Raw genomic sequence first — 15,172 nt, 5'->3', positions numbered from 1 at the left:
CGTTTAGATTAAGGACACAGGATCATAACAATTAGTACTTCAGCCATGAATTATTTTGTCAAAGAGTTAAACAGAAGGCCACACTTTGTGTGATGTGAAAGTTCATCAATACTTCAAGTGATTTATTGGAATAATAATAATAATAATAATAATATATATATATATTTATTTATTTTATTTATTTATTTTTGCAATATAGAAGTGCTTTTTTTCCTGAAATTAAAAAAAAAATCTTGTTACGTGAGTCAGTGAGTGAACGAACCAATGTGAAAATTCCTTAACAGATAATGAGAGAGATTCATCGAAACGTACACGATTAACTTAATAAAAAACGGATGCTTACTGAAGTTCAAGGTTAGTATTTTCATTATTAAATATGCATTCTGTCAGTTCATTAGTACCTTTTATATCTAATTTATTTTTCCCCTAATCCAACATACTATAGGATAGAAATTAATCAGTGAAGAATACATAGTCGTAAGCTGGTTTATAAAACTTAGAGATCTATAATTACATATTCTGCTTTGCTTTACAGAAAAGAAAAAATGAAGCAGGACAGCTCACAGACGATTTGGCATCAAGTTTCTACTATTTTTCCAACATAAACGAATGGGACAAAGCATTAACAGCTTTGATGACAGTAACGTCTACGACGCGTTATCCGGAAGCACAAATTTTAATTTTAATATTAAAATTAATACTTGTAAGTATTAACACGACAAAGCTTTTATATTGGTTGTATGCGCTCATATTTAAATAAATAAAATGTTCTATTTACCTTTTGATAGTATTTTTAGTATTTTTTTTATTTGATAGTATTTATTTATTTATTTATTTAGTTATTCCTTAACCAATAATTGCAACTGTTCGTGTATAGTAATCAGGAATAAGCCCTACGAACACTTCAGCATCAGTTGAAGTAGAAATTATTGGTTAAGAAATAAATAAATACTCACAAAAAGTAAATGAAACATTTTATTTATTTATTATGTACCTGTAAGTATTCTAATATTTTGAAGTGTGGAATACGATTGTCTTTTTAAAATTATTGAAGATATTCCTCTACTCACATGCTTCGTCGTCTTTTCCTTAGAAAAAAAAAAAAAAAGTTCGCTGTATATATATATATATATATATATATATATATATATATATATTTCATCTTCTTGTTTATTCTAGAGTTTACTACACATTTTAGCCTTCGATTTTCGCACTTAATGCAATACGTTGAACTTGAACGTATATCTATATATATATATATATATATATATATATATATATATATATATATATATAGTTTGTACAATCCGCGGCAAAAAACCTGCAACATGAGCATATGAGTTTATTGTGAAATGACGAAGTCTTTTGCTTCAAAATAAGTGTGCACGGGAGGAGGCCGAGGTTTATCCTGGCGTGATTCGTTCCACTTAGACGTTATGTTCATTCCCTGCGCTGTTAGGTGTAGTTTCACAATAAACTTACATCCTCATGTTGCAGGTTTTTTGCCGCGAATTGTACACGTAAAATAATAATAAAAATAAAAAGATTCAAAATTTACCGCAGATTAGTAAATTGAGCATTTGAGAATGATCAGGTGTTGGAAGCAGAATTTATCACATTAATATTCCTTTCATCATATATTTAATTTATTTCTCTGTAGCATTCACGGAAATAAATTCTTGTAATTATTTTCGGACCCGTAGTCCGCTCTGTTAACAGTAGTCCATGGACGCATTCTCAGCGTACTGCATATTGCTGTACAAATGTGCCCAGTAACGTAAAAACAACACAGAACATTACAGCAAGTTAGTGATGTTACTACGATTATAGGAATTTTTTAACAGTAAAAATAATAGTCAAAATTTACTATAAATTCGAAGCCATTTTGCCTTACTTCCAGGCTTGTTAATTTTTTCTTAACATATTCAACCAGGGAATTCTGCTTGATCATAATTGTCAACGATTGAATTCCATGGCGAAGGAAGTCAGGAGTTTGCGATACGAAAAAGTGATTGAGTTGCAGGAAAAGGTGTCGGGAGTATGGTGAGTGAGGAAAGATTTCATACTGCATCTCATGGAGAGCCTGCACCGTCCTTTGCGCAACAGCATTGTCGTACAACATGAGGAAATTATGTCTGTTGACTATTTGTAGATACTTGCTGACAAGTTTTCGGTGCTTTTCATTGAGTTCAACACTGTAGCGATCTACGTTGATGGTTTCATCTCGCCTGAGAAAGACGTGATGGTTCACTCCCACCATAGATCACTATACTAGCAACAGCACGTTCTCTGAGTGTAGAGACAGTTTAGAAAACCGAACTAGACCCTCTAACCATTGTTCTGACCCTTTACGATTGTCAGTCATAGCAGATCCATTTTTCAACTCAAGTGACAGTCCGATGCAAGGAACTTTTCCGGTTATTCTTTACACTTCAGTGTACCTTACATCTCCAGACGGCAATTCTTGTTGGCCAATGTCAGCTCATGTGGCACCCATTAATCCGACTTTTTTCATCTTATTTTTTTGACGTAACCTTCAAACGACAGTGACGTTTTTCCAAGGGGTCTGCTTCCACGATGTTCCTAACGAACATTATGTTGGTTAGTGTCCATGGGCTCATTTTGCAATGCTGTGACCAACTGCGAATGGTATGTTCATTCGCCATTCCTAGCTCAAATGCACTGTTAATGTTTTTTGTGGCTTGGTGTGCGGAATGTCCAAGTTTGAATTCGTAAACTAAAATTATTCGCAGTTGTGTGTTCTTCTATGTGCACTTTCATACGACCCGTTCAACAACGCACTGCCTCCTGACGTGTATGTATCCCAACCTGTTTGTTGGACGTGTACTGAGTTTCTGATGTTAGACGCGTGACCTTAGTCCATCACTGTGTTGTCTTGCTGAGGTGAGACTTCCATTCACACGGGCATCAAGACGGGACTTCCATTCACACCAATCTAATATTATACCACATGTATATATATAGCTACTTCCCGGTTATATATGTTCTTTTGTCCCTGACTGTGCAAAGCAACTTAAGGAAAATCCATTTTAATATAATTTTTATGCTGAAAAAAAGAAAAAACTTCCTTATGCTGATGAACATTATGAGAAACCAGTTCTATTTTCCTTACGCCAGGTGTAGCAAAGACGGACAGACACCAGTCGACATTATTGCTAATCGCGATTTCTTTGAACTAAAATATTTTCATATAACCCTTTGGGGACTTTTGGTACAGATCTGTCAACCTTCGGAATTTGCTTTATAAATCTCTAGTAAAGCTGTTCACACCGGGTTTTTTGCATTCATTCAAGCGGGGAAACATCAAAGAATACATTTCGTGGACATTTTCCAGTCACACGTGCGATGCCTGGAGGCAGTGACGTCACAAACATGGACGAAGGAGAAAGGAAAAGGGTAAATTTTAGAGTTTTTAAATCCTGACATCGCTATTAATCCTAGTATCATGATCTGTACCTCGTTGTGTTCGTAATGAAGGTATGTTTCCAATTGTACCACTCAAATTTCAATATTATGTACCAGAAGCGGGAATATCCCGCCGAAGTGGAAAAGGGATTTTTTCAGGATTTTTCATTTTTTCGGAAATTCCTCCCCTCAGGTACATGATAGGGACATGTGAGTGATACCGTTTAAAACCTAGCGTCATTCCGAGCAAAACAAGGTACGAACCATTATCGTAGGGTAAATAAGAGATTTTTCAAAAAATTTCTGAATTTTTCCTCTATTACACATTTTTAGTCAATATGTTTAGTAAAGTAGCTACAGAGTGATTCGTATTTGTCGTAGGATCATGGCTCGTACCTCATTTTGTTCGTAATGATGCAACGTTTCCAACGGTACCACTACCGTTGCGCTGTCATGTATCTGAGGAGATAAATTTCCGAAAAAGGGAATTCTTGAAAATAGTAATTTCCCGCTACTTCTTTATACATTTTGGGCGGTAATTCCTCCCTTCAGGTACGTGGTAGGGACATGCAGGTGGTACGATTGGAAACGCTGCTTCATTACGAACAAAACTTGGTACAAACCATAATCCTAGAATAAATAGTCTTGGTGATAAAGCTGATTTACTAAATTTCCCTTCCAATTTTTGGGCAATAATTACTAGTGTATTGTTATTCAATAAGCTCTAGCGTCAAGAGTGTTCATTGTTGGATCCTGGTTCGTACCTCATTGTGTTTGTAATGAAGTAACGTTTCAAACTCTACACTCACGTGGCGCTAGCATGTACCTGAGGGAACAAATTCCCGAAAAAGTGATTTTTTTCCTGACAGAAAATTTCTTTTTCGCAATTTGAGAGGGATTTTTCCACTTCTAGTACATAATAGGGGAATTTGAGTGATACAATTGAAAACATTGTTTCATTGCAAACATAATTATTTACGAACTATGATCCTACGATGAAATCTTGACAGAGCTTATTGATTTTCACAAAAGAGACACTGACCAAAGCTTAAAACTTTACTTTATTTTAAATTATAATTTGTTACTGTTTCGGATATCTAGCATATCCTTCTTCAGACACGATCGAAATTAATGAAAATACAGGCATATATATAAATGTTGTTATAACAGAGTTTAAATTCTTTAACCGTCATATATATATTCATTGTTATAAAAAATTTTTAAATTCTTTTAACAGTCATATATAGTGTCATTGTTGTACTTTTTTATTTTTATTTATTTATTTATTTTTCTTATTTACCGAGGCCTTCAGCCCATCCTATAAGTCTTCGTGTTCACTTTCCAATTAATCACTTCCTTTATTTTTGGTTCTTATAAGGGCTTTTTATTTTTATTTATTTTTTTATTTTTATTTATTTATTTTTTTTTTTTTTTTTCTCTATGTTGTTCAAACTTCCTTGCCATGATTCATTAATTGGTAAGCCCCCTGTCCAGTTCATCAGTTTATCTCTTCCTACCTCGGTAAATAAGAAAAATAAATAAATAAATAAAAGGTACAACAATGACTCTATATATGACTGTTAAAAGAATTTAAAAATTTTTTATAACAATGAATATATATATGACGGTTAAAGAATTTAAACTCTGTTATAACAACATTTATATATATGTCTGTATTTTCATTAATTTCGATCGTGTCTGAAGAAGGATATGCTAGATATCCGAAACAGTAACAAATTATAATTTAAAATAAAGTAAAGTTTTAAGCTTTGGTCAGTGTCTCTTTTGTGAAAACAATTAATCCAAAGCCATGAATAGTCTTACTAAAGAGCTTATTGAATAACAATAGATTAGTAGTTATTAGGGAAAAATAGTAGATGAATTTTAGCACCAAGACTATTTACCCCAGGATCATGGTTAATACCTCGTTTTGTTCGGAATGAAGCAAAGTTCTTTTTGGTAACATCCTCATGTCCGTGTGTCGTTTGCCGGAAGGGAGAAATTCGCGGAAAACAAGGACTTAAAAAAAAAACTATAATCAGCATTTCTCACGAAATGTAGTTCTTCCATAAGAAAATCAGTGTTGCTAGAACTGAATATTTTACGAAGAGATAGTTTCTATATGTTTTATATCGACAATCACAGTTGCTTTCTTGAGTATCTAAATGAACTACTGCCAATCCTTCGGGAATTTCCCTATTGGAAGAACTACATATCAGGCCTCGAGATATCACTCTCTTAACGAACAGTGCATATCTCTAATCCGAAGACATAACCACGACTACTTACTATCTTCCATTGAACATTGTGTACGCCGAAAAATTCACACTAAGATTAGATTATAATACAATAGTTGTTTAACTATGATATATTGTGAATTCAGAAGAAAATAGCATCTCGAAATGTTATAAATTGTAGTAGGATTTCCATCTACAAAAATATCTTCGCTGGAGATAATCCCTTGGAGCTTATATCCTCCCCCCTTTTTTTCGCTTGAAATATAGTGTGGAAAAGTGTGAGTAGTGAAAACGTGGAAGTTTTATAAGTGAACTACGTCCAGAAGGACATTTCGTAGAAAATCGCTAAATATTTTTTAATTGTTATTTTGAGGTTCTAACGTATGTTTTATGAAAAATTTTGTGTGTTTTTGCGTATTATTCGTGTGTCGTTAAACTAAAAAGTGCCTATTGTGCATTAATGTTGACATCACGTCCGAGAACAATTTGTCAGCTCGTCTTTGGACGGCAGCGACATACACATGCACACTTGGAGAGCCGCATTAGACGAACTGTGGACCAAATGTTTGTGCCATTACAGATTAGAATCAATATTGCACTCGAGTTATCAGTTAGGACCATTTTCAACCGTTTGCTGGACACAAGAATTGTAATCATAAATGCGGGTGTTCAGACTTTTCCCTCCACTTTGTTACAGTACACGTCTTGAATATTGTCACGAGAGGAGCAATTGACAAAATACGCAGTCGTATTTAGTAATGATATTCTGTTATACTTCGGCGCAAGTGACGCTCGTTTATGGATGCAGCATCGACTGGGTGATCGGAAGAAAACATTGAGAAAGGTAACTACATCCAGAACATATCCAGCTTGTTCTGGTGCCTTTCCTCCACCATGGGGGAGATGTGATATTTGAGTAAGACAGTTCTCGCCCACACACTGCTCGCGTTATCTGAGGCGTGTTTCAACCTATGCATCAATTTCAATTTAGTGTGTGTGGATTGGACGACGTCGATAATATCAACATATAATCTGGTGACAGACCTTGACCAGTTGTGCCAGTATACGGAAGAAGCGTGGAATCCCATGCCCTAGGTTAACATCCGAAACCTCTACAAGTGTCTGTACGCGAGAGTATAGGCCTACGTTGTAGCTAGAAGAGGATAAAGGAAATAGTCATGCGTTTTTTAAAACACATCCTCTACATTATGTCCATTAGAGTAGGACCCTGTTCAGATAAACCTGTATCTTGCACACCCTACAGCGTGTGTATAAAGTATTGTATTATTGACAATAAAACTTTATGCCCTCTTTAATAATTAATGATAAATTAATACGTGTGTTGTTATTTGTAGGATGCTCCAGTGGAAAGGCTTGTAACAAGAGCGAGTTGGGCCTTCAAACAAATATTGGAGATGCATCCTGTGTGTACACCGGAAATGAGGGAATACTATTTTGAACTATTGACTCTTCCTTTAAAAGCGGTATGTTTTTTTTCTTTCTTTCTTTTTTAAAATTGATGTTCTGTCATAGTTACTAGAGACGTAAAAATGCTTTATTTTTCCCAGTGATATGATCGAGTTGTGGACAAAATATTAATAAATAAATCAGATTACTATTCTTTCACAACACGCATTGGGGCATCTCGCTTGCCTTGTATGCCTCCGATCATATAATGGAAGATTTGGCAGCATATACAAGAAGCTAACGATTTCTTTCATAAACTCTTTTTCAAATGAAGATACTGGCGCAGAGTTTTTTTTAATGCTGCCCATTATTATTTTTAAATATGTTCTGAGTTTTCCGTTTAGCACAGAAGCCGGGTTATACCTCGTTGTTCTCTTCTCTGTAGACGACACTAAAACACGCCACATTTTTGTAACTTTGATTACAGTGCTTTCACCAAGACAACAGGCGATCCAATTACACCGACGTCTAGCGTGAATTTTACACTAGGTACCTGCCAATTTGCAACCTGGAAAGAGAAGAGCAAGTGTGAATTATTTTTCAATCTTTCCTCGTTTTTTCTGTTCAACAATATATTTTGGTTGGGTGTTACAATGTTATAGAATAAGTAAGCAACCGCAAAGGTTAAAGTAAGACAGGTATTTTTCTCAAGGATTTACTTCTAATATTCATACAAATCGTCCGTAGGTTGAAACTGTAGGTGTAAACTCAATTTACACCAACAAGGTATTCATTTCTCAAGACCCCTTCTAAATTTCTAGTAGAACGCCATCTATTACCAGTTCCCAACATCATTTATCATCATTACTAAATAGTGATCACAATCTCCGTATTGTAAAACTTACATTAACCTAAAAGTGCAAAATCAAGAAAAGCCGGTTCCCTGTAATTCAGTTTTTTTTTCTTTTCTTTTTCTTGTGACTAAAAAAAGTACCTTCTGTGAATTTCTTGCACTATTCGTAACCAGAACTTACGTCACGAAAATACAGTCGAATGTTCCAATACTTTTCATATTCATATTCTTTGCTTCTCTTTTATACTTTGTTATATTTCCTTTTTGTGAAAAAAAATTATATGAATCAGTTTTTTTTTTTTTTTTTTTTTTCAATTCTAGTTTTACGAAATCTATTTGCTAGGAGGCAACATTTAGCAGAATTCTGTATCATAAAGAGTTTTTGCGCCAGCTGTTTTCAGAAAAAAGTGTCACATGTTGAGAGAAATAGCCTCTAGAAATTGCTTATGCTTAAATTGTGTATCTTTAATCTCTTTCAGGAGAACGTGGGGATATTCTTGGAAATATTAAACCTGGTGGAAACTGTTTTAGAAGAAGATAGCGTAATACAACAAAATAATAGTGACGTGCATGTAGATGACCCTCTCGAAAATGGAGAAAATTCAAATGATGATGATATACAGTTTCGAAAAGCAGCAACTGAAGAAGAGAAAATAAATTTTAAATTCCATACCAAAGACGTCAAGCTCTCTCGCCTATTTCGTGTGTTGTCTTTATTGGTAGATGTCATGGAAAAAGACTTCATCCTATGGCAGCTAAGGTGTGTAAATGATTATTGTGAAGTGCTGTCAAATTGTAGTATAAACACACATAAACTTAATGGTAGAGCGGGTGACGTATTGCGAAGGGTTGCTAGTTCGATCTAAGACCACGTGAAGTTTTGGTGAGCATAATCTGTGTGTTTCCTCCGGGTTCTTTTTCTTTGCGCTATCCGATTCATCCCTAATAATTCGCATCACATACATTTTTCTTTAGCATAAGACTATAAAGGTCGAATTTCACTAAGTGATCGGACATGCTGTAAGCAGTGAAATAGTAAAATTATCCTTTTGTACTTAACAACTTAACCACCACAGCCCTCCCCCCCTCATATATATATATACAGAGCTCTCCTGGCTGAGCTAATGACTAGCTCGTGCGCCTTTTATGAACGTGGTCCCGGGTCCGATTCCCGACTGGAGAGTCTTAAAATTTGAATGCATTACGATGGTTCGTATTCCACCTTAATATATAGCCTCAGTACTGGAGAAGGACGCAAAACTTAAATACACAAACAAGTGTTAGCACATATTCTTATCTACTGTTGTACCGTGTTCGCTTGATTCATATCGCTTAGGTACGCGGGTTCTATGGATCTGTATGTGGTTTTCCATTATATCTACTTAATAAGTTGGAGAATTTATTTTCTCTTTTCTATTGAATAAGAGGACTTTAAACGAAACTATGTTAGTGGTATTTTCTGGCAACAATTGTAACGATGGTCTCGATTTCCTGTTCATTTCTTCTAGAACGTTCCGAACTAGATAATGCGCTCTTACCTGTGTTTACAGGAAACTAAGAATTCGGTTCTCGGTAGATGTACATTCTTTGATGGCACATTGAACTATAGATTTATGCCTCCTACGTGCAATTACTAAATGTGAGGATGTTCCTCTTTTGTCTGTACTACGACGTCACTTCAAATCAGAGGTTCTTTTTGTATAAGAGATGTAACTTTCCAGGGAAAAGAAATTACTGCTTTATTTTTGAGCATGGTTGTGCAGTGAGTCCAAGGATGGTGATCCTTGGAAAATGCATTTCTTTTTCAAGGAACTTCTAAATATGTCGCTTTCCTAATATGTTTTTACAAATTCGAGTTATCTAAACTTACTTTAAGGTCAGGGCCGAACACCCTGGCACCGTACACTGCATTTCCTTTGGAAATCCCTCCCTCACCTTCCCGAATGCAGTTATTGTGTTGAAAATTACAATAACCAAATTGTCATCAACAATGTATCCAGCGTTTAGTTGCAGCTACACAAAATCTCATTGTTGAGTATATGTTAATACGACAGGATATTTCGAAAAGGGCAGGGTAACTCGACTGTAATACAGTAACGTTCACACAAGAAATTTCTAGTACAATAAAAAAAGAGTTAAATCTTTAGTATATAAGGCGCGGAGAGGGAGACATATTTCTTCCTAGGCTTCAGGACACTCAGCATAGGCGCGAATTCAGGGCTGCTTAAGGTAGCGTAATTTGTACTCTTGACTGGTCAATCCATTTAAAAGGTATTGTGAAAAATTGATTACAACACATAGGATTATTCCATATGAAAAGGTTTAATTCCAAAGATGGTCTCATCACTACCATTTCCAAAGTTAATGAAATTTAGCGGGAAGGTTCTATATTATCTGTGATGTTTAGATGCCAAATTTCAGTTGAATATCTTCTTTATTTGCATGTATATGGTCTTTAAAAGATTACACTTCCCTTCGCTCCTCATGCGAAGTTGCGTTTTTTAAAGTTGTAGTAAACATAAAGACCTGATCTTTCAAACACTTGATGACTTTTAATTTTGATTCAGAATATGTTTTACTGATAAGCCGTGTAAAGATACCTCAATAGATACCACTCTTGAAGGTTGATAAAAGAAAGTCTTTGCGCATTTTATATTGTGAATGAACCAATACAATCAAAACTTGGAGTCATGATTACCCCTGTGAAGTCGATGTGTGGATTAAATTCAGTTGGCACTATCCAGCTAGATCCAAAGATAGCACGTGCAAATTCGGTCAAAATCTAGTAGATGTTAATTATTGGATATCTTTAGGGGAGGGGGTCAATATCTCGGAACTATACCCTCTCCAATCTCATTATTCTCTCTAGCTGGGAAGAGCATGCTTTAAGCTTTAGCTGCGATAGAACCCTGTCTTACGAAGGGAAATCATCATCGACAGAATGTTAGAATATTTTGAAATGTTGTAGAAAATTATAGAGTATGTTAGAACATTACAGAATGTGTTAGAAAATTCTAGCAAATTATAAAATGTGCTATTCTGTAATATTCTAGCACATTCCATATGTTCCCGAACATGATAGAATGTTCTTAGAAATTTTGGAATGTTCCAGAAGGGTATTTCTAGAATGTTCCTCTTATTATTTATTGTCAATGGTATAAGATTTTTTTTTTTAAATGCTCTTAAAACATTTTAGAAAGTTTGATATATGTTAGAATGTTATAAAGGTAACCAAGAAAGTTGTGTCGCTTTTTGTGGAGGTCTGTGTTCCATTGGCCCTCACACCGTGAGTTGAATACGGATGGAGATAAGGCGAAGGTCAGTTGTTGGTGTGGGTATATCCGACATACTGTCTGGTTGTGTCGGTTCAGTTACATCGTGAACATGCGTAAGGACAGAGTGAACATGGGACCTCTATAGAGCGTCATAAGGGTGTGTATGCTGTACGAGTTCGAACTTGGGTCAAATGCCGCTGTAGCGGGGCAGAAGATATGCCATTCCTTTGGTGAGGGTGTCGTGACTTCACGAAGCGGTAGTTTAACAAGTGTAAGGACGGTGATACGAAACACTTGAAGACGCACCATGTGCTGGAAGACCAACACACGTACAAAATGAAGATCTTCAGGCAGCAATTAAGGCGAACAGTGGCCAGACATGTGAGGAATTGGGACTACAATTCAATGTGAGTGTAGAAACCATTCGGCAGCACCTCCATCAACTTGGGAAACACTACAAGTTGGGTCGATGGATCCGGGCCAGAAGGCAACACGAGTAATCACCTGTGTTTCTTTGGTGTCTCGTCTGAGGAAGGAGCTATTTTTGGACAGGGTGTTGATATGTAATGAGAAGTGGGTCCCGACGGCGCCATCATCATTGGTTTGCATCCCATGAACCGGTTCCAAAATAACCGAAACCAGCACTGCACCAGAAAAAGACCCTCCTGTGTGTTTGGTGGACTAGTCGCGGCATCGTGCATCGGGAACTGCTGCCAGCTGGTCAGGGTATCAATGCAACTATGTACTATCAGCAGTTGAGTCGTGTTCAGCAAAACCTCAAAACTCAGGATCCTCCTGTTACAGGACAACGCTAAGTCCCACGTGGCTAGGATGACCCGGAACCCCATTCTACGCCTTGGATGGTAAATACTATTACATCCACTATACTTCGCGGACATTGCACCTTCCGATTATCATCTGTTCCATTCCTTGGACAATCACGTTACAGGACGGCAGTTCAGATCCCTAGTAGAGGTGCAAAACACTTGATACCTTCTTCGCATCACGGCCCATCAAGTTCTACCGCGATGGAATCCATGGCCTTCCAGAACGTTGGCAGAAGGTCGTCGATGCTGATGAGGACTATTTTGAATCTTCCAAGTATGTCTTACGTGACATGTCGATGTTCGAAGGTACTGTGTGAAAAAGCGACAGACCTTTCTTGGTTACCTTTATAGGATGGTAACACATTGAAGACCTACATAAGCATGAAGATCTACATAAGATTTTAGAGCTGGCTGGGTGCACATTCGTTAAGCTCTTGTAGTAATCTAATAATAACTTGCTTGCTTGTGTTCACGTAGATAGTACACTTGTTTGTTACTAAATGTTTATCATTGCAGAAAATGAATCAAGAGACACCTGCATTCTGCTGTTTTGGAAACGCAGATGTCACTGATTGTCACAAGTCATCAGCATTTTTTTCTGGTAAAAGTCAGCTAAAGTCAATGAAAGAAACGTCACCAATGTACAACCAGCTTTTATGACTCAAGTATGGACTTGACTTTACTGAAGATGCCCAAATTTGTTCTGTCATCATGCTCTGCAGATGACCAAATTTCAGTTCCTACAAAAGATCTGCTGCAACTTGTTTGAGGAGGAAAAGCATACAATCAAGAACGGATTATATTGATAACCAGGTACCATTTCAACATCCGAGAGGTTAAAGCTGTTGACTAACAATGGTTTGTGCCAAATGTAGACGTGAACTAGTTGAAAAGCAATTACAAGAATCTCAGGATGAGCAAGAATCAGTGCTTACTGAAGACATGGATGTTGATGCTTGCTATACAGCAATTATTTCATTATCATCGTTTGGAGAGTCACTTTTGGAGCTTCAGCGAATTGACAAGAGGGAGTCAATGAGTTACAGTAAGCGAAAAGTTCAGAAAGCCTAAGACAGCATTAGTCAACTGATTGCAGCGCTTCTAGTGTGAGTTAAACTGTTATTGTTAAAACACAAGTGGAGACGGTGCTCCAAAAAGTGTAAGGGCGTGGACATCTTAATTGAAGAACTTAAAAATTAAACTTCAGAGTTCAAGTGATTCCAAAAAAGTTCAGATTCTGACCCCAAGTAGCTGGACTATAGCAAAAACACCTGAAGAACTTATCGTGTCAATTAGAATGGTGAAACAGGTTAGAAACCTAAAGATGGAAGATGGCATTTTGGCAACATCTGCGAACAAAACCGGGAAACAGTTCAATGATGAATTTAAATAAAATGTCCTTAGCTTTTTGAGGGTGATGAGTTTTTTTTCGTCTGTGTCCAGGCGGAAAGTTGTAGTACAGGAAGAATCAATGGTGAAAAAATACGTAAGCAAAAGCGTCTGTTTCTGTGTAGTTTGAAAGGAATGTTCATAGCTAATTGTAAGCAATTTGGCAGTCAGCTCAGCTTCTCGAAATTTCGTGAACCATGACCAAAGTTTGACGACAAGGAACTGATTAAGAAAACTGTATGTAGTTTGGAAGACTGTATGTTGGAGCGCTGTGAACAATGCTCAGGAAAAACTTAGGTCTTATTTAGAAGATGGTTTCATAGACTCTGATTTAGACGAAATGATAAAGGGATACAAGCAATGGATCTATACTGACAGGGAAACATTGCAGACGTGCTACACAACTGTTGAAGACTTCACAGAGGAACTGGTTTTAAAAAAATTCCAATTTGATATCCCATCATTTGTGCCAAAACATCAAATTTTATACCTTAAAAAGCTTAAAGGCAATCTTGCAGATCATGAAGTGATGATATTGATAGATTTTTCTGAGAAGTACTCATTTGTTGTGCATGATTCTGTCAAAAGGATTTCAATGGGAGAATACTCAGGCTTTTTTCAGCTGAACTAGTTAAAAATAATTGGTTAGATGGCAATAGGACAGATAGAATTGTGAGACAGTTGACAAAGTTTTGTTCAAATCTTAATTGTATTCAATTATGAGCCAATATTCTACTCGTAGAACTGGTTAGTGTTTCGATGACTTTTGAGTAAATAGTTTGGATATTTCAGAGTGCAATAATTTAAGAGATGTTAAAGTTGATCTTGTTTTCTCTCATGAGAATTCAAATCTAGTAAAAAAGATTTTTCAGTTATTGCGCAATGTGTAGCAAATTACAGTAGAAAGTCGAAAATCCGAACTAATTGGTACCACATGTAGTTCGGATTTTCGAAAATGACAAAGAAAATGCCATTTAGGCTTAAATATACTGTACGGTATGCTCTTTTATCGATACAGTGGTTATACAGTACATACAGTAACTACAATACCGTACGTAAGGCTACTTACATTTAATGTTTCTGAAGAACCTGCTCGTACACTAAACTACACTGTTCTTGTAACTCACACTTAAAACTTAACTTGTATAGGCCTAAGGGAAAATAAAAATATGTATGACAAACAATTACATATGAACAAGCTTTTGTAAAAACAGTGACTTCACACGACGCTGATGGACAACCCTATTGTTTGTTTATCGCTAGCGCAAAAACAAAATTTGAAAAGTTCTAGATTTTTGACGTTTCGGATTTTCGACGTTCGAATTATCGACGTCCTACTGTATTTAAAAGAACAAACTTGAGTACCACTCACACTTGTGTACGATACAGTAGCTTATCTTGGTGGCCGTGAGAAAATGTCCATAAGGAAATTCTGGATTCATTATACACAAAATGCTCGTATTTATTTCGCAGAAGCGACGACAAGAGAAAAAGAAAAATTAAAGAAAAGAAGCTAAGACAGTAAAGATAATTCTGAAGGAGCTTGAAACTTAGAAGGCAAATATAATGGAAGATGTGTCCAATATTTATATGGAAATATCGTGTTTGGCGAACTGAAATTAATTACATAATATAGTAGCCTCAGTCTAAAGACAGCCACTTGCTCACAAAGGGATGCCGCCCCCATGTGAGATTTCTCAATGATCCTTTTTCTTTGACACCCCCCCCCCCCCACACACACACACTCAAACACTGTTA

The 15,172-nt window shown here is 36.2% G+C and overlaps 1 protein-coding gene across 10 annotated transcripts in view; it reads left to right on the top strand.

Annotated features, from left to right (window-relative positions):
* LOC145686586 (uncharacterized) overlaps positions 1 to 15,172 on the top strand; it is a 678,364-nt gene that overhangs the window by 603,005 nt on the left and 60,187 nt on the right. For all 10 annotated transcript variants that reach the window (XM_081760035.1, XM_081760038.1, XM_081760040.1 and 7 more), the window contains 3 exons: positions 536 to 703; positions 7,019 to 7,147; positions 8,403 to 8,683. In XM_081760035.1, the coding sequence (XP_081616161.1) occupies positions 536 to 703; positions 7,019 to 7,147; positions 8,403 to 8,683 (578 nt within the window). The remainder of the gene's footprint in view (positions 1 to 535; positions 704 to 7,018; positions 7,148 to 8,402; positions 8,684 to 15,172) is intronic.

This window comes from Thermobia domestica, chromosome 5, assembly GCF_964235325.1.
Source record: "Thermobia domestica chromosome 5, izTheDome1.hap1.1, whole genome shotgun sequence".
Classification (NCBI taxonomy): domain Eukaryota; kingdom Metazoa; phylum Arthropoda; class Insecta; order Zygentoma; family Lepismatidae; genus Thermobia; species Thermobia domestica.
This window is presented reverse-complemented; position numbering and strand designations above follow the sequence as displayed.